General features: G+C 34.1%; 1 protein-coding gene across 2 annotated transcripts in view; it reads left to right on the top strand.

Annotated features, from left to right (window-relative positions):
• RhoBTB (Rho-related BTB domain containing) overlaps positions 1–23,379 on the top strand; it is a 397,556-nt gene that overhangs the window by 165,102 nt on the left and 209,075 nt on the right. For both annotated transcript variants that reach the window (XM_090391753.1, XM_090391754.1), the window contains 4 exons: positions 1,312–1,356; positions 1,515–1,722; positions 5,757–6,005; positions 18,482–18,915. In XM_090391753.1, the coding sequence (XP_090247879.1) occupies positions 1,312–1,356; positions 1,515–1,722; positions 5,757–6,005; positions 18,482–18,915 (936 nt within the window). The remainder of the gene's footprint in view (positions 1–1,311; positions 1,357–1,514; positions 1,723–5,756; positions 6,006–18,481; positions 18,916–23,379) is intronic.

Raw genomic sequence — 23,379 nt, 5'->3', positions numbered from 1 at the left:
TTGAAGAAGCTGGGTTGGAATCTAGTAAAATAACTGCAACTGAATAAATTATTTTTATTTTTTAATTTTGTGAGTCAGTTATAAAAAGTTAACATGAATTATTTAGATCATGCTAAACCTTTTAATGAAAATTTTGGGTAGTGACACCACCTCTTGTATTTGATCCTCATCTATTTATTGCATGCATGTTCATCCTTATTTACTTATTATTACTTCTCTTTGGATATTCTGTTTCATGTATCAGAAAATGTATGCAAAAATTACCTGAAAAATAGTACACTGAAGATTGATTGATCTGTCAGTTTTGAAAACCATTTTTGCCAATTTAAAACTGCACTTAATACATAATTCTGTATTTAAGAAACCAAGTCTTCATCATATACATGTCCCTGAGAAGAATTTGCTATGCATTCAAGGATACAGAGGATAACTTGATGTGAAGTTAATTCACATACAGAATTATGTATTAAGTGCAGTTTTTAAATTGGCAAAAATGGTTTTCAAAACTGACTCCACACACATGCACACACACATACACACGTGTGCGCGCACACACACACACATATATATTCTAAAGCTATTTCATGCATACTTTTGTTTGTTTATACTTGGTTAAATTAAGGATGAAATATGAAATCCTGTATACCCCTTAAGGGTACATGGCAGGAATTTGATGATGATGATATGAAATTAAGAAAGAATATATTTGTAATCCAGTGTAATTTAGCCTCCATTTTCAAACTAAAATTAACAGTCTAGTTGCACATAACCTTATTTGATGTATTATTATTCAGTAGATTTTTACTTCTGATTGACTTGCACATACAGCTAGAGTGATATGCTTGGTAGTAGATGATTCAGCAGCCTCTTCTTCTATTACATAAAATGAAATATACTGGAACAACAATATTATAACCATTCCAGAAGCATTTTGATTATAGCTTCAAAAATATAAGCTTGAGGTAAATGAAAGTGCACTTACATTTGATTTGAACAGTTGATCAAATGCTACTCTCACCGATTGTATTTAACTGAACATTTCCCTTAAATTTGAACTCCTCAATCACTCTTCTATATAATTGAAATTGTGTGTGAAATTATTCCCTCATGAATTCAAGATGTTCCTGTGTACAGAAATATAGTTTTAATCTTTTTCTGAAACTGAAATGTTTGCTGTCTTTTTTTTTCTTTTTTTCGCTGTATTTTTGATAGAATTATGTAACTACTGAAAGTATTTAACTAGTTTAACTGCACTCAGGGTGATGTGTAGCTAATATCTGGCAGTGTAATATCATCCTTTGTGTTTTACAGGGGAAACCATCCATGTGTGTCAAGCAGGTTTCCCGAATTTGGAAGGTACCACATTACTTTTTTTTATTTTCCCTTGTCCTGCTGTGGTTGGTAGTGTAGTTGTTTATGCATGCTATATGAGTATGTGTATTATTGTTTTATTCATGTGATGAATATTTTACTTTTACAGTAGCGAGTAAATTTTTTTTTTCCTTTCCCTGTAGACCACTACGAGAAAGTGATATTCTTTCACCAGAACAAGGACGTTTAGTAGCAAAGGAAATTGGAGCTCCATATTATGAAACCAGTGTATTAACACATTATGGTGTTAATGAAGTATTTGAGAATGTTATAAGGGCAGCCCTCTTATCACGAAGACAACAAAGGTTCTGGATGACAAATTTGAAGCATGTCCAACGTCCACTGCTTCAGGTAAGATATATTCTCAAAGACAGGGTTAGAGGATTGGAGTCACATAATTGGCTAAGTTATCAATAGTATTGTTGCTGTTTTTTTCCCATGCCAGAGGTAGTAATAATTATGTAATTAAGGAATATTTTGAATTCATTAATTTCACAATTTAAATAAAATATAATTTATATTAATTTTACATGCCTTTTATTTAAAAAAAATTTAAATTTGAGAAGTTGCATTTATCCACTTGTAAGACAACTAATGATTTCATTCTCTTAATACAGAAAACAAGATTTCTTGTTTACTTATATAAATACATTATTATTATTATGCAGGCACCTCCATGTAGTCCAAAGACTTATCATGGGAAAACTAAACTATCCACACAATATCTATCATACCTCTCCTTGAATCCATTAGCATACAAAGCACTCAGGATTGTCTCTGGCAACCTGTTCTATTCATTCACCACTCTCCAAGCGAAAAAAACCAATCTTCCTCTCCCTACTAACTAAACTCTTACTCAACTTCCAGGGATGACCTCATATTCTTCCCCTTGTGGCCAAGTGCTGAAACGCTTCCCCTGAATTAATCCTATAAAACTCTTTAAGTAACTTAAACATTTCCATCACATTCCCTCTTTTTTTTTTTTTTTTTGTCTGTCAACCAACTTCTGCCATGGACAAATCCTCAGTCTATCCTTATAGAGAGCATTCTACAGACCACTTGGCATCTTCGGCACTTGCCTCTGGATCCTCTATATTGCTTCCTCATCCCCAAGAAACCCAGGTGACTAGACCTGAGCACAGTAGTCCAGCTGTGAATGTGTCAAGGCCTTATAAAGAGGAATAACAACTTCCTTGTCTCTTTTTAGTGCATTATTCGATAGCTGCAAAATTCTATGAGCTACCTTGGAAACCTTAGCAATATTCCCTCTAAACTTCAACTTTCCATCTGTTACCACTCCCAAACCAAATCCCTAGTTTCATCTATTTCTTGGGGTACAGTTACATCAATGTCATACACGGCTTATAATCTATTTATCCCAAAATGCATGACTTTACATTTCTCCACATTGATCTGATACCCATTATCTTTTACCTATACTGACAGCCTATTTAAATTATCCCACAATACTATACTATAATACTATAAATTTCCTTAATACTATTAATCTACCCAGTTTTGCACCATTAGCAAACAACTGAATATTTCCCTTCAGATTACTTCCTATATCATTTATGTACAAATTAAACAGTAATGGCTCTCAGAACCTTGTGGCATGTTACCTACATTCTTCTGGATTATGCTCTTTCGTGTACCGTATTTTGGTATCTATTCATCAGCCACTCTCGTATCCATATAACGAGTGTCATACCCATCAGCATTTGTTCTAGTTTGCATAAGAATGTTCCATATGGTATTCTGTCAAATGCCTTTGCAAAATCCATCAGAATCATCTTTATCCAACTCAGTTGTCACTCTGTTATAAGGAGTTAGTAAATTACTAAAGCATGACCAACTCTTCACTAAGCCATGTTATTCATAGAGTATTATATTCTTATCCACCCATTCCTAAGTTCTCTTTTTGACCAACTTTACCAGTACTTTTACCACCATTCCTGAGATACTGATTGGTCTATAATTTGCGACTGTAGTCTTAGAGCTTCCCTTATGCAAAGGAATTATTTTGCCCTATTTCCACTCTCTTGGAACTTTGCCAGAACTGAGATTTAAATTAAAGAGCTTTGTTAGAGGCATTGCCAGTTCCCTTGCACCGTCTTGTAAAATGCAAGCTGATATCCCATCTAATTCCACAGCTGTCTTTACATTGAGATTTTGCAATATCCTAAGAATCTCAAATGCATTGCATGTACAGTGATTAGCTTATATAGATTTATTTTGTGGATATTAATTAGGTTGTATAGATATTTTGAGGATTTATTTCATAGTCCTCCTCAAGTGCATATTTTTATTTTTCATTATTGGATAGACCCAAGTAATGCAAGGTGTACATAAATTTCCTTAATACAGTTTATTTCAAATAATAAAACCTGTACAAGAAACCGTCCTTTTTAATTCTTTGACGATACTTGTGACATAATGATTAGAAATATATACACGTTTACACAAGAATAACATTTAATTTGCCAAATATTTCGGTTTGAATATTACAATTATTACATGAATTTCTGAATAAATATCTTTAATTATGACTTTAAAAATGTTTACTGTTCTAATACTTAGTGATATGACATCATGCGGCTTGTTCTCTGAATGATCAATTGTTCGTATTCCACCTTGTTTTTTAAAACTATTCCTATGTAGCCACTGAAGATGGTCTGTAATATTCAGACCGAAATATTTGGCAAATTAAATGTTATTTTTGTATAAACGTGCATATATTTCAATCATCCTTTTTAGTCAAGTAATTTTTTAAGTTTTTTCATTTCAAGTTACTTTCCAAAAACACATAAAAGTACATGTAAAAGAAACAATTATACTGTTGTTTAGTAATACATTTTAAATGGCAACATTTTGATGCCAATTAAAATATTTGTTTTATTAATTCACCATATATAAACTTTGTTAAACATTTTTTCACAATGCTAATACAATTTGATTTTGGTAAATCATGATCAGATTATTAGTAAGTTAGAGTCAGCTATATCAATGGAGCTGAGCTAGTGTGTCAGCTTTGTATGCTAAGGCTGTATAATTTGAAAAACAAGTCAGAGAATTGTGTGACTAAACTGCAAAATTCATTTATAATACTAAAAATAAGATTTTTCCTTAACACTAATCCCTGTTTTCAAAGTTAAAGTAGTTAACAAATGTCTTATATAATCATACATGTTTTTCTGTTTGTCAAGTAATTTTTGAATCTCTTAAGCCACTTGTATAATGAATCAAATATTACATAAGAATTGCTTTCTTAGTATTACTATTTTCCTGCCTTTGTGATTACTGGAAAAAAATTGATATTTGATATTTGTCTATAGTTATAAAATTTTTTCTCCTACTTTAAAGATTGGTATGTTAAAAACAGCTAATTTTAAGCTATCCTGAAGTATTCCATTTTCTAAAGACATTCAGTTTTGTCATAAAGTTTTGTCAGAAGTCCAATATGGTATTTATTAATGATCTTCAGCATTTTTGCTGCTAACCATCAGATCCTGAGCTTTTATTATTATCTAAACACTTCATATTATTTTTCACGTTACTTTGGTTAGCATTTTCAATAAAAATAGACTCTGAAGTGCTATTTATTTTCCTCTGTAGATAACCTCATTATTTGGTGACCACACAGTAAACCAGATAATGAGGATATCTACATTTTCTGGTTACCATGTGTAAGCTGAAAAAGGCTAAGTTACCTTTAGTCACCTGAAGATAACTTAGCTTTTCAAATTTAGAGAACACCTGTTCACACAGACCAGTACTTATATATTGATTCATAAATTTTTGCATAACCTTTTTTATGAAAATTGTTTTGATGGCATTCTTTTGCCATCCTGGCTGGCTGAGTGGTTAGCATATCCGCTCTCCAGCCACAAGGCTGCGGGTTCCAGTCCCACTGTGGGCATGGATGGTTGTGGAAATACTAGTATTGGTGGTTGTTGGCAGTAGATGGCGTTTGTGTAGTGCAGTCAGTTGGTGGATTGTGTGGTGGAAACAGAGTTGTAGAGTAGGTGCCCTCTCTCGATGAGTCTTTGGACTCCGTGGAGGTGTCAAATAATAATAATAATAATAATAATAATTCTAAATTCATTGACTTCTTATTGTTAATGCTGATCTCTATTTGCCACTTGTTGATCCAAGACTAAACATTCGAAGCAAGAATGTGTGGCCAACCTCATTAACTCATCCAACATGCGAATGAGTTAATTAAGGAAACCATGACTATTCTTGAATATATATAAATAAATACTTTGTTCTTTGTTATAAAGGTGGTACTGTGTGTGTGTGTGTGTGTGTGTGTGTGTGTGTGTGTGTGTGTGTGTGTGTGTGTGTGTGTGTGTAACATATATTATAAATTTCTTTCTTTCCAGATACCATTTTGCCCTCCTGAACCACCTCCACCCGAGTTAACTGTACCTTGTGCCCAGTTTGAAGATGATATGCTTGCTCTGTTCCAAAGCCAGACATATACAGATGTAATCTTTCTTGCAGGGAAAGTTGGGTTTTCAGTTCATAAAGCAGTGTTGGCTTCTGTGTGTGATTCTTTCTACAAACTCTTTACCATGGATCTTTCTTTGGATATCATGCCTGGTGGGCGTAGTGCCAGCGATTCTAGCATGGTACAGTATTGATTTTTAGTATTATGTAATAGGGTAAAAAAGTATATATTTGTATTAAACAAACAAAATCTGGGACAGGCAGCCTTTAAATTTGGTTTCTCATCACACACTTTTTTATTTAGATGAAATTTTTTTTAGTTGGGATCCTCTAAGTAAGTATAATGCCATTACTATTTTGAAATCTGCTGATTAAGGTTTTCCTAATCTTATTTGCATTTTTTATGACATTTGTTTGTATTGAGTAATATTCTAGAAAGTAAAAACTGTAATTATCAAAAACTTGATATGGTTCCATCTGGGAGTCCAACCTTAAGAATTGGTATTTAATCGATACTGATTTCTAGAGGTACATTTTAGAGTGGGAAATTTTTATTTATTATTATTTTTTACTTTATTTCATTTCTTATTATTAAAGTAAACTTATTATTATTAATACCTTATCCAAGTGTAAGCAAACAAAGTTTGCATGTGGAGTACATTCATGACTAGGCTACTTGTATATCAAGGCTGATGACCATTAATTGCCTTTGTATCCCATAATGCAAAGCACACTTCCTTTTGGACATGTGTAATTCTATGCATTATGGGAAGGACCACTACCCAGACCTGCCCTGTGGTCTCATTAGTGAGAGCCAGACCCAGAAGAGACACCAAGGCTGTATCATTGCAGAAGTTATACATTTCCCATCTAATGATGGGAAATGTATAACTTCTGCAGTGATACATGTCCAAAGAAAGGTGTGTGCTTGACGTTGTGGGGTACAAAGGCAATTAACGTGAAGTCATCAGCCTCTATATACAAGTGGCCTAGTTATGAATGTACTTCATTTGCATACTTTGTTTGCTTGCATTTGGGTAAAACATAAAACAAGAATATAATTTCTTGACAAGTTTAATTTATCATTCTACAGTCTGCCTTTCATCCTCTGCAACTGAGTCACCAGCTTTCTTGCTGGTCACTCACTACTAGTCATGGTAGACCGTTTCCTCTGCTTGTGTCCTCCACCACTGCAGGAGTATCCCTTTCCCCAAATTCTGTAACTTTAAATCCAATTATAGCTTTATTCATAACCATACGCTATTCTTCCTTTTCATTTGACCCATGTATAATATCTGTATTAAAATTCAGATATCCCACAAATTTAAAAATGAATTAAAGTTAAAAGTAGTTAAGCATATGTTTCATTTTGTATGTCATGAGCAAGACATTCTGAGATGTTTTTATTTTTGGTCACTTAAGGTCTTGCCTAGATATAAAATAAATCTATTTAACTTAGATACTGGAATGTAATTGTCATTTTGTTTGAGCTGTTCAGTGTTGAAATGTTGGTGCTGTTTGTATTAATGCAATTTGTTATGTTGTTACTGACAGGAGAACTGAAGGTTACCACTGTATTATTGGAAGTAATTAAGTGAACTTACCTCATTGCATAAGATTATGAACTGAAGAACTGTTATAAATTTTTGCTGTTTTCATGAAATTATAATTTAATAACTTCTACATTATGAAAATAACTTTACAACATCTGTCCAAAAAGAAACCTAACTTTTCAAAAATAGAAGAAACTAGTGGTGCCACCTGTTGTGTCTTTTTGTTGTTGAAAGCGGCAACCTTCATTAGTGTTGTCAATTGTTTATGACATTTGTTTAATTAGAAGCCAAGTTATAGTGCCAAGAGTGACAGTATGTTTTGATGAATGGTCGGAAAATGAGTTTCAAACAGCTGCGATTGACTTTTGTGTTAAACTTGGTAAACGTTTTACTGAAATGCATCAAATGCTTCAAAAAAGCATACAGTGATGAATGCTTATCCCGTATTCAAGTTTACAAGTGGTTTAAGCGATTTCAAAGTGGTCGTGAGACATTTGAGGACGACTAAAAGCTGGGCCGTCCAAAAACTGAACTGAGCGAAGTTAACATCCAAAAAATGTGTGATTTCATCAAAGAAAACCCCAAATCGTCCATGAGATTGAGTGAAGGTGAATTTGGGATTCCAAAATCAACTGTGCACAACATTTTGACCAAGAGTGTGGGTCTTTGTAAATTGAATTTGCGATTTGTTCCCCACAAGTTGACCAACAACCAAAAAATGTATTGAATTGAATTGAACACTGCAAGGACCTCATTAAAACTGCTCATAAGGACTCAGAATTCCTTGAAACGATCATTACTGGTGACGAAACGTGGTATTTTGAGTATTAGCCCGAAATAAAGCGGTAGAGTGCTGAGTGGAGACCACCAGAAGAAGGGCATCCAAAAAAATGTCGCTTGGAGAAGTCCAAAGTAAAGACAATGCTGATTTGTTTCTACGATTCCAAGGGCATTATCCAAAGAATTCATTCTGCCTGGCCAAACGGTCAATGGTGAGTTTTATCTCAAAATTTTGAAGCAATTGATAGCGAGAATTCGTCGCGTATGGCATGAATGCCATGATGACCGACTGTTCGTTCGTCAAAACACACTATCATTCTTGGCATTGTAACTCGGCTTCTAATGAAACAAATGTCATAAACAGTTGACACAACACTAATGAAGGTTGCTGCTTTTGACAACAAAAAGATACAACAGATGGCACCACTAGTTTCTTTTATTTTCCAAAAGTTCGGTTTCTTTTTGGACAGAGGTGTATTACTGTTTCAAGCACAATGATGAAACCAGCAATGGTGCCTGCAATGGTGGACTGGAGCAGAAGTTGCTTTATTGTATTTCTGAATATGTATAGAAGTGTAAAGAACATTATTGAACATTGCCGAATATTCAGCTGTTTAAACGAAGTGGGAAAGGAACACAGCAGGAGAAAAATTGTGGAATTTCTATGTCTTCAATACACAAAGACTAAACAGAAATTAAAAGAGTTAGAAATGAAAGACCGAGAGAAAGTGAAGTTTTTAGTAGTTCATATAGCATTTCACTCAGTTAAAACTGAAAGGAAGAATTTTATTGTTATCCAGTTCATACAGAAGTGAGTCCAGTAAAAAGTTTTAAACAGAAAATCCTAAAGTTATTTAGGATTTTCTGTTTAAAACTTATTCAAATTGTTGATAAGGTTTTAGTTATATTATTTAGAACCTTTCATGAAGAAGGCAAAGATTAGGTTTTCAGTAATTTATTCAGTAGAGTTTGTTGTTACTTTCATATAGAAAATGAATCAAGTTATTGAAGCATCTTGGATGAAGGCAAGTTATTTTTTCTTTACTGCTCTGTGATTTTAAGATGCAAGAAGAATTTGACTGACTTATGTGGCTGTCTTATTATAGAGCATTTTTTGTGTTGGTCTTTCTCCTGTGTGAACTAAAAGTTCCAGAAGTTATATCCATAAAGGATAATAACTTAAATTATGTCATTGAAAGGAAGGGAAGTTGTGAACATTAAAGTGTTTTGTGTGTTGTTCGGAGATGTTGTTTGAATAATATACTGGCACTTGTATAATTAAGTTGAATTGATTTTACATTGCATACGTTTCAGTTCTTTTTATAAATTAAAGGATTTTATTTTTGTTATAAAGTGTTTAAAGACTCAGTCTTTTAATGGTTTAATGAATTTAAAAGATAGGATATTTATGGGATGTCCTGGGATATGTGTGCAAGTTACATTTTGAGTTTAGTTTCAGTGTTTTCTTTTCATTTTGAAATTAAGAGTTAAGCCACACAGAGTGGAGGGAGTAATTTATTAATGGTGCACTGAACTGGATTGCATGCACAAAAGAAAGTAAAAATACACACTCCACATACACACCCACTGACATAGAAACATATACACATTCCCTGTAGTGCCCAGTTGTTAAAAACCTAAAGATCTGCAATTACTGATGTTACTAAACTCATGTATACTTTAATGCCCAATACTCAGTTCTGTCTAATCTCTTGCCAGAAAGATCTCATGTCCCTTTCTCTAACATTTTGATAATGTCCAGACATGATCAAAATGTTAGCCTTCCAGACACATTCTTAACAGACATCAATAATTTCTTTTTTTTAATATATCAATTACTGCAGCTCATGCATATTCCAGACATGCATATTCCAGAGCCTTCCAGACACAAACACAATCTTTCATAGATTCTGCAGCTGCCAAAACACTCAGTGTACTTTTTTGTTCAAAGTACTACTTCTGACATGTATAGCATCTAACTCTATATAGAATCCAAATCCACCCAACTGTTGAATACTGCTCAGACATTTGGTGTGATGCACTGAAATCTTCTCTAAAATTGCTTAATACTATCCAGAAGGCGTCAATCTGGTTAATTGATTATCTCTTTCTCTCAGATCCATTCCAGTTCTGTTCTTACAGACATTTAGATTCTGCCTTATGTCTGTTCTACAGGTACTTTCATGGACAGGTTCTGCTGAACTGGCCACTAAAATTCTCTCAATTTCCTCCAAAACTATAAGAACAAGAGCAGCTTCTGGTCAATACCCATCTAGCTTCAAACTTGCTGAAACAACTTTTTTGCCTCCTCTTTCATTTCATCTCTCTCTTTTTTGAAACAATTTCCCTCACTCTATCTTTCCCACAGACTAATCGTTAACTGTTCAAAAAAGTTGTCAACAGATTCCTCCTTTCTTCTTACCCTCTTGCCCACAAACAGTACTCATGTCCTCTGAGTTTTGCTGCCTTTCATGAATGGGTGTGATATATATAAACTATTGCATCTGATAAGATGTGAAGAAGAACTATTTCTCATAAGAGATAACTTCATTCATCATTTCTGTTCAGTTTGGATGGTGAAGCAAATCTTCACAACTTTCTTTGTGTAAATGTTCTTAGAGAGAATTGCTTTTATGAAGAGCCGTAATCTTATTCCAAAAGACTCGGTGTTCAGTGGAGATGGCATGTTATGCAAGTTTAGTCTGTTCTGACTCATCAAATTGAATATAATTGAAATATTTATCATGATGAACATCCACTAGTCTTCTAAGACCAGATTATGCATTCACCCAAGGAAATAAAATAACAAACTAATTGCCAAATTTTCAACCTGAAATTTACATATTATCAGTGGCAGCAAGGCTATTGGTAGAAGGATTATGTTAACAATGGTTTATATGAAATAGTATGAGCTACATGATGGTATAAAAGGAACAGTGTGATATGCATGAGCTGCAGTAATTGATATATTAAAAAAAAGAAATTATTGATGTCTGTTAAGAATGAGGCTTTCCCAAATTTTTGATAAGGAGGGGTAGGCATTCCAATTCAGATTAGGGTGATGGAACAAGGCTTTGATGCTTTCCTTAAATAAAAGGTTGAACATCTGCAGTTAGTGTTAATTCCATGTTGTGCTAGGCCAGATTGGTTCTGAAATGCCAGCAGTATATCGAATTGGGACTCTCCACACTGTTTCAGGGTTGTTGGGAAGAGGTTTCTGAGAATCAAAAAAACACATTGTAGAGTACACTTGACAAAGTGTCACCAGTTTTGACTCAGATGCCATACATAAACTAGAGCCCTACTTTGCCCATATCTCCCCCCCCGCCCGCTTTTATGGTCTACCTGAGATCCATAAAGAAGGTGTGCCTCTCCACCCAATCATAGATTGCATTAATTCTCTTACTTATTGATTCTCCTACTTACTATTAAATTCCCAAATTGCTCACTCCCTCTCCTTCATAAGAAATGCCTCAAATTTTTTTAGTGAAAGTGAGGAACCTGTTCCTTCAACCAACAGATTTAATGATTGGTTTTGACATTTAATCCTTGTTCACTAATGTGCCTCTTGAATTCAAGAGGCATATTGGTGAACAGGGATTAAATATTACAAGCAAATAGAAGGAACGTCCATGGAAAGCCCATTTTCCCTGTTCTAGTAAATTTTTATGTAGAACACTTAGGAGAAATCCTCTTCTTCTCTAGACAACCTCAGCCTTCTTTTTGGGTGCAGTATGTCATGATGTTTTTTTTTTTTTTTTCATCTTGTCTGGTCTGGACTCATAAGGAAGACACCTTACCAGCCTTTCTTGTGAAAATAAATAATCTACACTCCAAGATAAAATTTACCTTGGAAATTGAACAATTAAACAATAAACCAGAATAGATATCTTGTTCTCCTACTCTCCAGGTAAACTTACTGCTTCCACTATCGCAAACCTACCTTCACTGGTCACTACGTACAACAACAATCTGGACACCATCCTTCACAAAAATTTGCAATTATAAAAGCTCTACTACATTGAATGTTTATGTATGGTCCAACCCACAAGATCTCAAACAAGAAGTTCTAAACATCAACATATTATGCATTTAATGACTTCTCAAAATGGACTTTACGACATATTTCTGATTCTTACAAAGTTACCTCCAGCAAAGCAGAAACAGTATAAAGAGAGAGAGAGTCCCAATTCCATATATTTCTGGCATTTTCATATCATTTTCAAGATTCCTCAAGAAATATTACCTCGTGCCTATATTTATTCTGTTGAACAAACTTTGATTATGATTTTTCTTCTTCTAAAAATAAACAATCTCCTCTTTCTCTGCCTAGCATCTACCAAGTTCCCTGTGATTGCCACCTTTCTTGTTTTTGACAGACTGGACATTCTGTGGAAAACATATTAAAAGAACACCAATCCTACATCATTAATAAGAAATCTGACCTGGTGCAACATGGAACTGATCCTAACCACAGAATCTTTTGGTTTAGAACGTGTTTACTCCATCGATGTTGCTTCAAGTTTGAACATTCATTTAAGAAGAGTGCCAAAGCCATACTTCATCATCCTAATCTGAATCAGAACAGCTGCATCTCCTTATTGAAAATCTGGGAAAGCCTCATTCTCATCAGATATCAGTAATTTTTTTTTTTTTTTCACACATATCACTTTGTTCATTTTATATTCTGTGGCTTGTACTATTTAAACAATTCATTATTAATATTATTGTTCTACCTTGTACTACTAGCTGTCCTGCCACTGATAGTGACCTGTAAATTTCATTTTGAAATATATAGCAGTTAAAGTTTATTATTTTATTTCCTTGTCTCTGTTGTAACTAGTCTTAAAATTATGGCACAAATCTCTCTCATGCATCCAGCTATCTACTAGTTTGGCCTAAGTATGATTACTCACAACAGCAGGGAATTTAATGAACACCAGTGTTGACTAAATGCAGAAGTTTATCCTTTGCAGACCTAAAAAAGATGGACCTCTTTTTTAACCGGGTGAAAGGACACCTGAAGGCCAATAGAGATCTAAGCAATTTGCTATCCAAAATGCTTTTCAAATAAGTAATGTGATGAACCATGTTTTGGGAGGAGGAGGATGAAGAAACCCTGTAGTCGCTAATACTCTATTGATGCATTGCAATCTTCCTCCCAAGAAATGGTTTCACATTAACATTCCTTATATTAAAGGCATTTCTGAAATATTAGCCAAATGCTTAGATCTCTTGGCCTTCAGGGGGTCCTTTCATCTTCTTTCAAGACTTCTGTCTTTTAGACTCTGCAATAGTTGGATAAAGAGATCTCCGCATAGTCTTTTAAAGAATATGGAGAATTGATCAAGTATTCTAACTTAATGTCCAATTGTGATGCACCCCATTAGTAGGCATCTACCTGGATACGGAACAAATGAGGATTGTCTAGCAATTTGGAATTTAGCTGACCAAACTGTAATTGGGCTTAAATCAAAATAAAATGATGGAATTTCATACCATCTGGGTTGTCTCCTGCTTAAATAAGGCCAAGCAAATCAATAGAGTTCAAGATTAGCACCATTAACATAAGAAGTATCAACAGAAAAGAAATGAAATTAGCAGATGAATTGGATTATAACATGATAGGTGTTACCCAAACAAAGAAGAGAAAAAAGAAAAACAGGTGAGATTCTTCTAAGAAAACAAATACGTTACTCAGCCAGTAATGATTAGGGAAAAGAAGTTGTAGCTATAGTATTCAACACTAAATATGAGGAAAATCTTGCATAGCAGGCAGTATTAAGTAGAGTGATATGAGCAAATGTCAAGATGAGGAATTGGTTGACCAAACTTGTTTTTATGCCTTTTGTCCCATGAAGATTGGGGGGGGGGGTCTTCTAAGAAAGAAGTGGAGGAATTTCTTGAGGCTTTAGAGAACGCACTGACACAAAGAAAAAAGAAAATTTGGGTCCTTGTTGAAAATTTAAACAGCAGAGTAGGAAATGAATACCAGAAATGTATTTTGAAGAAAAGAGCAAAGCTAATAGTAATGTTCAGTACTTGTTGGATTTCTGTTCAGGACTTGTTATTATTAACACTGTCCCAGTACCTAATGTGCACAAATTTGTATGCATCATTGTCACACTAGTTCAGGACTCAGAGTATACAGAGCATTTGAAATATGAAATGATCACCATTTAGTTTTGAGCAAGATGCAATTGAATATTATATTATAAGGAAAAGTGTGTAAGAAAATATTGATCAATTGATTCTGCCAGAGAAGCATGTGTTGAGATTGTCTACAAGGCTGGAAAAATCAGAACTCCATTGAGGATTTAGGAATTTAAAAGCAGTTAAAAATAAGAAAGTGTATCAAAAGTGCTTGGCAGTGTTCTCTGAGAGAATGCAGAGAAAGCAAGAACATGAGCAATAGATATCAAGAGGTGGGAAAGCATTCTGGAAGCTATTAAAAAGATTTGATGGAAATGGAAAAAACTAATGTGAAAGTAATCTGAGATGATAAAAGTGACATGAAAACTGGAAGTAAAGATATTATAAATTTGGAAATTACTTTGTAAGACTGCTGAATGAAACAATGTGACCGCATGGTACATATCAAATACGTCAGGTAGAAAAAAACCATTGAAAACATGAGATGTGGAAAAGTAGTTGTAGTAGATGACATTCCACTAGAAATTCTCAAATATGAAGGTATACCTGGCTATGTGGTTAGTGTATCCACATTTTCCAACCCAAAAGACTATGGATATCATTCCTGCAATGGGTATGGATATATGTGATTGTCTATAGCTGGTAGTTCATACTAGTGTGTGTGTGAACCACTACCCTGTTTATTGGAGGTATGAAATAGCTTGAAAAATTTCCATGTTTTACCCATTATTCATGCAATACCTGTTATACCTTTCCTTGAACTCAATCAACTGATCATAACATTTTAATCTGAAATACATGTGTAGTGGTTATCAGCTTATTTCATGTGATGGTATAGGGCATAATTTGAAAATAAAACTGAATGTGAGAATTACAGAGGTATTTCGTTACTGAGTGTTCCTGGTAAGATTTATGCCATTATACGTATGAAATGGTTGAGAAGGAGTATGGAAGAGAAGCTTGGTGAAAAACAAGCCGGACTCAGGCCAAGTAGAGGCTGTCAGGATCAGATCTTCACTTTACGACAAATAGTCGAAAAAGCATGAGAATATAACCAAGATCTGTATTTAAGTTTTGTAGATCTGGAAAAAGCATATGACAAGGCACCAAGAGAGAGAGAAGCTATTCAAAACACTACAGTTGTATGGTATCAGTGGGGCATTATATTAAGCAATACTTAGTCTTTATTTGAGTTGTTAGAATTGAAGGAAGTATCGGAAGATGGTTTAATGTTAAATCTTGTGTCAGACAAGGAGTACATTATCCCCTCTATTATTCATTATATATATGGATCATATTATGAAGGAAAGTGGTATTAAAACCTGATATCAAAATTAGAAATGTTAATATCAGCTGTTTGCTTTATGCAGATGATGATATACTTCTAAATAAATCCGCTACAATTCTGCAAGATTCCCTGACTAAATTGAATAACTGGTGTAATGGATATGATATGAAAATCAGCAATAACAAGACAATCATCATCATCAAACTCCTGACAGGTACCCTCAAGGGGTATACAGGATATGATAGTACTACATGAAAAATTTACATCATTACTAACTTCCTATCTACAATTTTCCTCCAAGTTAGCCTGTTACTTGTCAAGACTCCAATATTATCAGATCTTATATTTCTATTGTCTAAGGCACTTTGTACAGTATGAATCCACCTATATCTTGGTCTTCCTCTGGGTCGTTTTCCTGCCAACCTGGCAGAGAACACTTGTTTTGCTAATCTTTCCTCGCCCATTCTGTTTAAGTGACCATACCACCTGAGATTAGCTCTGCTGACGCATTCCTGGATGCTGAGTTTGTCAAGTTCTTTCCCTAATATCCTCGTTTTTTTTATATGATATTGCCATTGATGCCTCTAATCTTTCTCAGGACTCTCATGTCTGCAGACTCTAGTGTTTGGTCAAGTGTTTTACTTCTGACCCAGCTCTCAGATCCATAAGTTAAAACTGGTTTGAACACTGTCTTGTATACAGCTAATTTAGTGTTCCGGCTAATTTCTCTCTTATTTCATATGAATTTATTCAATTGACTTTCTACCATACCAGCTTTAATGATTCTGTTATCTATTTCCATATTTAATTTACCATCTTCACTAAAAATCTTGCCTAAGTAGCTGAAATGTTTTATTTGTTCTCAGGTTCTCCGTTCACAATGCAGTTGACATTTTCAACGATTCTACCTATTTTCATTGTCTTTGTCTTTTTAATGCTCATCTTCATACCATATCTATTACAACAGTTATTCAATTCACTCAGGGACTCTTGAAAACTTGTAGTGGATTTATTTAGAAGTATAATACGTTCGCATAAAGCAAAGAGCTCACATTAACATCTCCAATTTTGATATCATGTGTAATACCACTTTCCTTCATAATGTGATTCATATAGATAATGAATAACAGAGGGGATAATGTACATCCTTGTCTCACACCAGATTTAACATTAAACCATCTTCCTATACTTTCTTTATTTCTAACCGCTGACTTATAACTCAAATAAAGACTAAGTATTGCTTGATATAATGCCCCATAGACACCATATAACTGTAGCGTATTGAATAGCTTCTCTCGTGGCACCTTGTCATATGCCTTTTCCAGATCTACAAAACTTAAATGCAGATCTTTGTTATATTCCCATGCTTTCTCAACTATTTGTCGTAAAGTGAAGATCTGATCCTAACAGCCTCTATTTGGCCTGAATCCAGCTTGTTCTTCACCAAGCTTTTCTTCCACAATTCTTCTCAACCGTTTCTCAAGTATACTTGCATAAATCTTGCCAGGAACACTCATTAGGAAGTAAATAACAAGACAAAATCAATGAAAATAGACAAAAGCATTGAAAATATCAAATGCATTGTGAATGGAGAACCTATAGAACAAACAAAACATTGTAACTACTTAGGCATGATTTTTAGTGAAGATGGTAAATTAAATTTGGAAATATCCAACAGAATCAACAAAACTCATATGGTAGGAAGTCAACTGAATAAATTTATATGGAATAAGAGAGAAATTAGTCAAAACACTAAATTAGCTGTATATAAGACAGTGTTCAAACCAATTTTAACTTATTAATCTGAGAGCTGGGATTGAAGTAAAATACTTGACCAAAGACTGGAGACTGCAGATATGAGAGTCCTGAAAAAGATTAGGGGGGGCATGAACAGATGGCATCAATGGCAATATCATATTAAAAACAGGATGTTAGGAAAGAACTTGACATTGTTAGCATCCAGGAATGTGTTAGCAGAGCTAATCTCAGGTGGTGTAGTCACTTAAACAGAATGGAAGATGAAAGATTACAAAGCAGGTGTTCTCTGCCAGGTTGACAGGAAAAAGATCCAGAGGAAGACCAAGATATAGGTGGATTGATATGGTAAGAAGTACCTTAGAAGATAGAAATATAAGATCTGACAATGTTGGAGTCTTGACGGGTAACATTGATTTGGAGGAAAATTGTAGATAGGAAGTTAGCAATGATATAAATTTTTCATGTGGTACTATCATATCCTGTACGTCCACACGGTTAGCCTAGTGGCTTTGCGCTTCGCAACCATATGCCTGTGGAAGCAGTATCCTAGGTTCGATTCCTGTTGCCGACATGAGGAGATTAAGGATTTTACTCACCATTGCCAAGTAAGCCAGTCTTAGACGTAGACAGCAGGATTTTTTTTTCCCCCAGTTTATTTGAGGTTTTTCATCCCGCAAGCAGGCAAACCGGCCACATGAACACACACGGATCTACAGCCATAAATACTTAACCCTCCCCACATCAGTGGGCTCAACTTGCCCCGATAGGGATGGGGGAGAAAAAGGGAGGAAATTTCATACGAATAAATAAATAAATATCTTGTGCACCCCTTGAGGGTATATGTCAAGAATTTGATGATGATGATAACTAAAATAATTAAGTTTAAAAATTACGTGAAGTTGAGTAATGCTTTATTTTGATAATAACAAGGAAAATAGATTAAAACATTTCTTTGTATGTCATTTTTAAGTTCTTTATATATTTTTTTTTGTACTTTTTCCAGAATGGTGAATACATGTTCTGTATTTTTTTCATTATACCTTAAGAAATTTTTAGATTATATGTTAAGAAATTTACTTTTTATCCTCATCCAAATAAAATTTTCCTTGAATTGCTTTTTATGTAGGTAAGTACATTGGAGGCATCTACTGGCAATTTTAATGCTGATACTGAACAGCTAATTGCAGAAAGTGCTCCCACAACCAATCGTGCCTCTTTCCGCCTGCCGCGTAGTTATCATCACCAGGGGAATTCTAGCAACATTAGTAGTGGTGCAGGCACCACAGCAACTTCTGGTGGACACCAAGGTATTGTTCGGCGGAGATCTAGTTGTCAGATTCATCCTGAGACTACCACTGCCACTCCTATGGGAACCAGCTTGGCATTACTACCTGGTGGTAGGTGTGGAATACAGTGCAGTCTCAATCATCCAGCATTCCAGTTAATAACTTTAGAACAGTGTGAAGGATTGGATCATAGAGGAAAGGTAACATCATCTCTGCAGACAGTTATAACAATTTCTAAATTAGTTACTCCTGGGTCCATGCAACATTGCCTTCGGTAAGTGAACTGATAACAAATAAACTTTAATAAATTACAACCACTTATAACCATTAAATCCATTTGTCCAGTTTATGGGAATGTTTCCAATAATTTTGTGTTTTCTATAATAAGTGTTTTGATAAGATTAAATCACAAGCTATCATATACATGAGAGATAAACCAAGGGGTCCGACAGGGATGTTCCTTCTCAGCAACTCTTTTTAATATCTACTTAAATGAAATAATAATAGAATGGAGTAAAAATTTACATCAAGGAATTAAACTTTCACCTACAGTTAACTTAAACACTCTCCTCTTTGCAGACGACCAAATAATAATTACAAATTCTGAAGATAACTTACAGAAAGCTATTTTAAATCTAAATGAGATATCCAAAGATTATGGTATGATAATATCAATGGAAAAATCAAAAACTATGGCCTTTAAAGAACAAGATCCAGCAAGAACTAAAATAGTAATAGATAACAAGATCTTAGAACAGGTGAATTCATTTAACTACCTAGGATGTATGATCACATATGAAAATGAAAAAGATATAAACGTAAAAATTGCAAAATATTTAAAAATAACAGGTGTAATTAACTCTATATTTAAACCAAACCTAGTTCAAAAACAAACCAGGCTAAAAGTATACAATACATTAGCCTTACCGGTCTTAATGTATGGAAGCGAAATCTGGACAATAAAACAAAAAGACAAAGATTAACAACAGCAGAAATGAAGTTTATGAGAAAAACTGCAAAGTATACCCTATTTGATCACAAAAGAAACGAAGATATTATGAAAGAATTAAACCAAGAACCAGTAATAGAAAAAATTAAAAAATATAAACATAAATAGAATGAACACGTTCAAAGAATGAAAACAGAAAGATTACCAAAACAAGCCTTAAAGTACAAGCCATTAGGAAAAAGAAAACCAGGACGTCCTCTTAAATGATTCAACGATGACTTCTAAGGCCGGAACAGGCCATGCTAGGCCTAAATCCTTGATACGTATGATGATGATAATGAAGTGTTTTGATAAAATTATCCTACCTCCTGAAATGTTATATTTAAGCAAGATCACTATATGGCTGATATTATTAAAGTGAGGTTTTTTGCATTTAAAATCAGAGCATGTAATATTATTAAGCCCTCTTCAAATTCTTTCTGTTAAATAAATATTTAATACAAGCACTCAAGGCTAAATAGCATTGGTGAAATCATATTAATTCTAGGATGGATAGAAGTTATTAGCAATAAAAACATTTAATAGTGCTCTTAGAGAATGCAGAGACAAATGTAAGAAAGCTAAACATTGTACTAAACATTGTAAAACTAGCTAAAAAAAAGTCATGGGAAGACTTTGGAAAGAACATAGAAAATAAATATCAAAAAGGTGGCATGGTATTCTGGAGGTTGTTGAAGAAGCTCAGAAATGGAGGAAAGAATGCTGTAAAAGAATTAGAGATGATAAAGGTGACATGAAAACCAAACCGGAGAAAAAGATATCCTTGAAGTATTGAGTAATTACTTCGAAAAATTGCGAAATGAAACAATTAGTGACAGCACAGTGGTAATGAACACTGACCAGGCATGCAATCAGGAATACATATCCATACTTGAAGTAGAAAAAAGCCATCAAAAGCTTGAAATGTGGAAAGGCAGCATGTCGATGATATTTGAATAGAAATGCTTAAGTATGGAGGTATAAAAGTCTTACAGTGGCTGCACTACATAGTTCAGAAGGCCTGGACACAGGGATGAATTCCATATGATGGGAGTAGAGCTCTCATAGTACCCATATATAAGAAGGGAAATAAAACTGAATGTGAGAATTACAGAGGTATTTCGTTACTGAGTGTTCCTGGTAAGATTTATGCAAGTATACTTGAGAAACGGTTGAGAAGAATTGTGGAAGAAAAGCTTGGTGAAGAACCAGCTGGATTCAGACCAAATAGAGACTGTCAGGATCAGATCTTCACTTTACGACAAATTGTTGAGAAATCATGGGAATATAACAAATATCTGTATTTAAGTTTTCTAGATCTGGAAAAGGCATATGACAAGGTGTCAAGGGTGATGCTATTCAAAACATTACAGTTGTGTGGTGTTAATGGGGCATTATATCAAGCAATAATTTGTCTTTATTTGAGTCGGCAGTTAGAATTGAAGGAAGTAAAGGAAGATGGTTTAATGTTAAATCTGGTGTGAGACAAGGATGTACATTATCCCCTCTATTATTCATTATCTTTATGGATCACATAATGAAGGAAAGTGGTATTAAACCTAATATTAAAATTGGAGATGTTAATGTCAGCTCTTTGCTTTATGTGGATGATGTTATACTTCTAAATAAACATCCTACAAGTGTTCAAGATTCCCTGACTAAATTGAATAACTGCTGTAATAGGTATGGTATGAAGGTCAGCAATAACAAGACAAAGACGTTGAAAATGTCAACTGTGTTGTGAATGGAGAACCTGTTGAACAAGTAAAACATTTCAGCTACTTTGGCACGATTTTTAGTGAAGATGGTAAATTAAATATGGAAGTATACAACAGAATCAACAAAGCTGGTATGGTAGGAAGTCAACTGAATAAATTTTTTATGGAATAAGAGAGAAATTAGTCAAAACACTAAATTAGCTGTATTCAAGACAGTGTTCAAACCAATTTTAACTTATGGATCTGAGAGCTGGGTTAGAAATATAACACTTGACCAAAGACTGCAGATATGAGAGTCCTGAGAAAGCTTAGGGGTGTGAACAAATGGCATTAATTGCAATATCATATTAAAAATGAGGATATTAGGAAAGAACTTGATATTATTAGCACCCAGGAATGTGTTAGCCAGGCTAATCTCAGGTGGTATGATCACTTAAACAGAATGAGAGAAGAAAGATTAGCAAAACAATTGTTCTCTTCTTGGTTGGCAGAAAAAAGACCCAAAGAAGTCCAAGATATAGGTAGATTGGTATAGTAAAATGTGCCTTGAAGATAGAAATATAAGATCTGACAATGTGGGTGTCTTGACTGGTAACAGATTGATTTGGAGGAAAATTGGAGATAGGAAGTTAGTAATGATGTAAATTTTTCATGTGGTACTCTCATATCCTGTACACCCCTTGAGGATACATGTCAGGAATTTGATGATGATGACCATTTAATAGTAATGGGGAAAAAAAAAAAAAACAACAACAACTAAGAATTGATTTTATTTCTTTGGCAGTTTACATTCAACTTTGGACTTGGATGTGTTTGTATGGGGGGGGGGGGGGGGGAATGAGATGTGAATATTCTGTTAGGAAATACAGCTGAAATGCAGTGTAAACAACTTTTCTGTTTTAAAGAAAAGATAGAGATCCACTTTCAAATCTAGGTATACTTTTAATTTGGTTACATTAAGTGATTTTAGTTTATGTATTATTTTTCAGTAAATTTCTTTCAGACTAATCTGGAACGAATTTGATTTGTCAGTTCTCCAATATTATCAAAACTTATTTTTCAGTCAATATTTGTTAATTGAAGTAGTCCTCCTGGATCCTGTCTTTTTTCTGCCATCAAATAGCTGTGTTCCTAATATTTCCTCTCCTATTCTGTTTGTGAGCCTGTATTAACTCTGCTAACACACTTATTATTATTATTTTTTGTTACTTCCTATTCATGAAAGGATGTTTTGTCCGACTACAGATGCAAAACCCCCTCCACACTTCAACACAGGGTAATCAGTGCGTTTCATGAGATAAGTGTTTATTATTATACGTCAGAAAATTAGCTTATCTTTTATGAAAATTCTAATTTTTAAAGTGGTAACTATTTTGCTTGTATAACAGTTGCAAAAATTTACATATAAAGCACCTGATTTCACCTTTCTCCCCTTCAACATGAATTGACCCTTCTTTGCACTGTGCCAGCCAGGGTTCTTGCATTCGTGGTTGAACAGTAAACCTATAGTTGTAGTATTGATTTCTCTTTTATTTATTTTTTAAAATTTCTGTTTATCATATTTTTTAAATAGTACAGAAATTTAGAGACCAGATATGGAACTTTTTCAAGCCTTTTCATGCCTCCAGTAAATATAAGGTATGGGTTTCACACAGAGGTGAAATTCATTTCTCATTTTAAGACATTCAGACATCCTATGGCAGGATTCAAATTTGCAGCCTGTTTGTTGGAGAGTGGTTCTGTTAGTCACTCAGCCAACCAGGCTGGCAATAATGTTAACAGTGTCAAATGTCAATGTAACATAATGTCAAATTCTTTTCTGATATCTTCATTTTTTAAATATTATTTGGCCGCTTATTGTGTATTTTTATTTCTAACTGGACTCCCATCTATGCCTGCCTTAAAAATTGGTTTGAACGCTATTTTCTCTATTGTTTGGGCTGATTTATTTTTGTTACATATAACTTATTATTTATTTATTTTTTAACTACATATGTGATGAGTTAATAAAGGTGCCAATACCCCATACCGT

This window comes from Typopeltis vanoorti, chromosome 4 (genome assembly GCF_054136105.1).
Source record: "Typopeltis vanoorti isolate ZY-2024b chromosome 4, IOZ_Tvanoo_1.0, whole genome shotgun sequence".
NCBI lineage: Eukaryota > Metazoa > Arthropoda > Arachnida > Uropygi > Thelyphonidae > Typopeltis > Typopeltis vanoorti.
The sequence above is the reverse complement of the archived record's forward strand: the minus strand, read 5'-3'. Positions and strand labels throughout refer to the sequence as shown.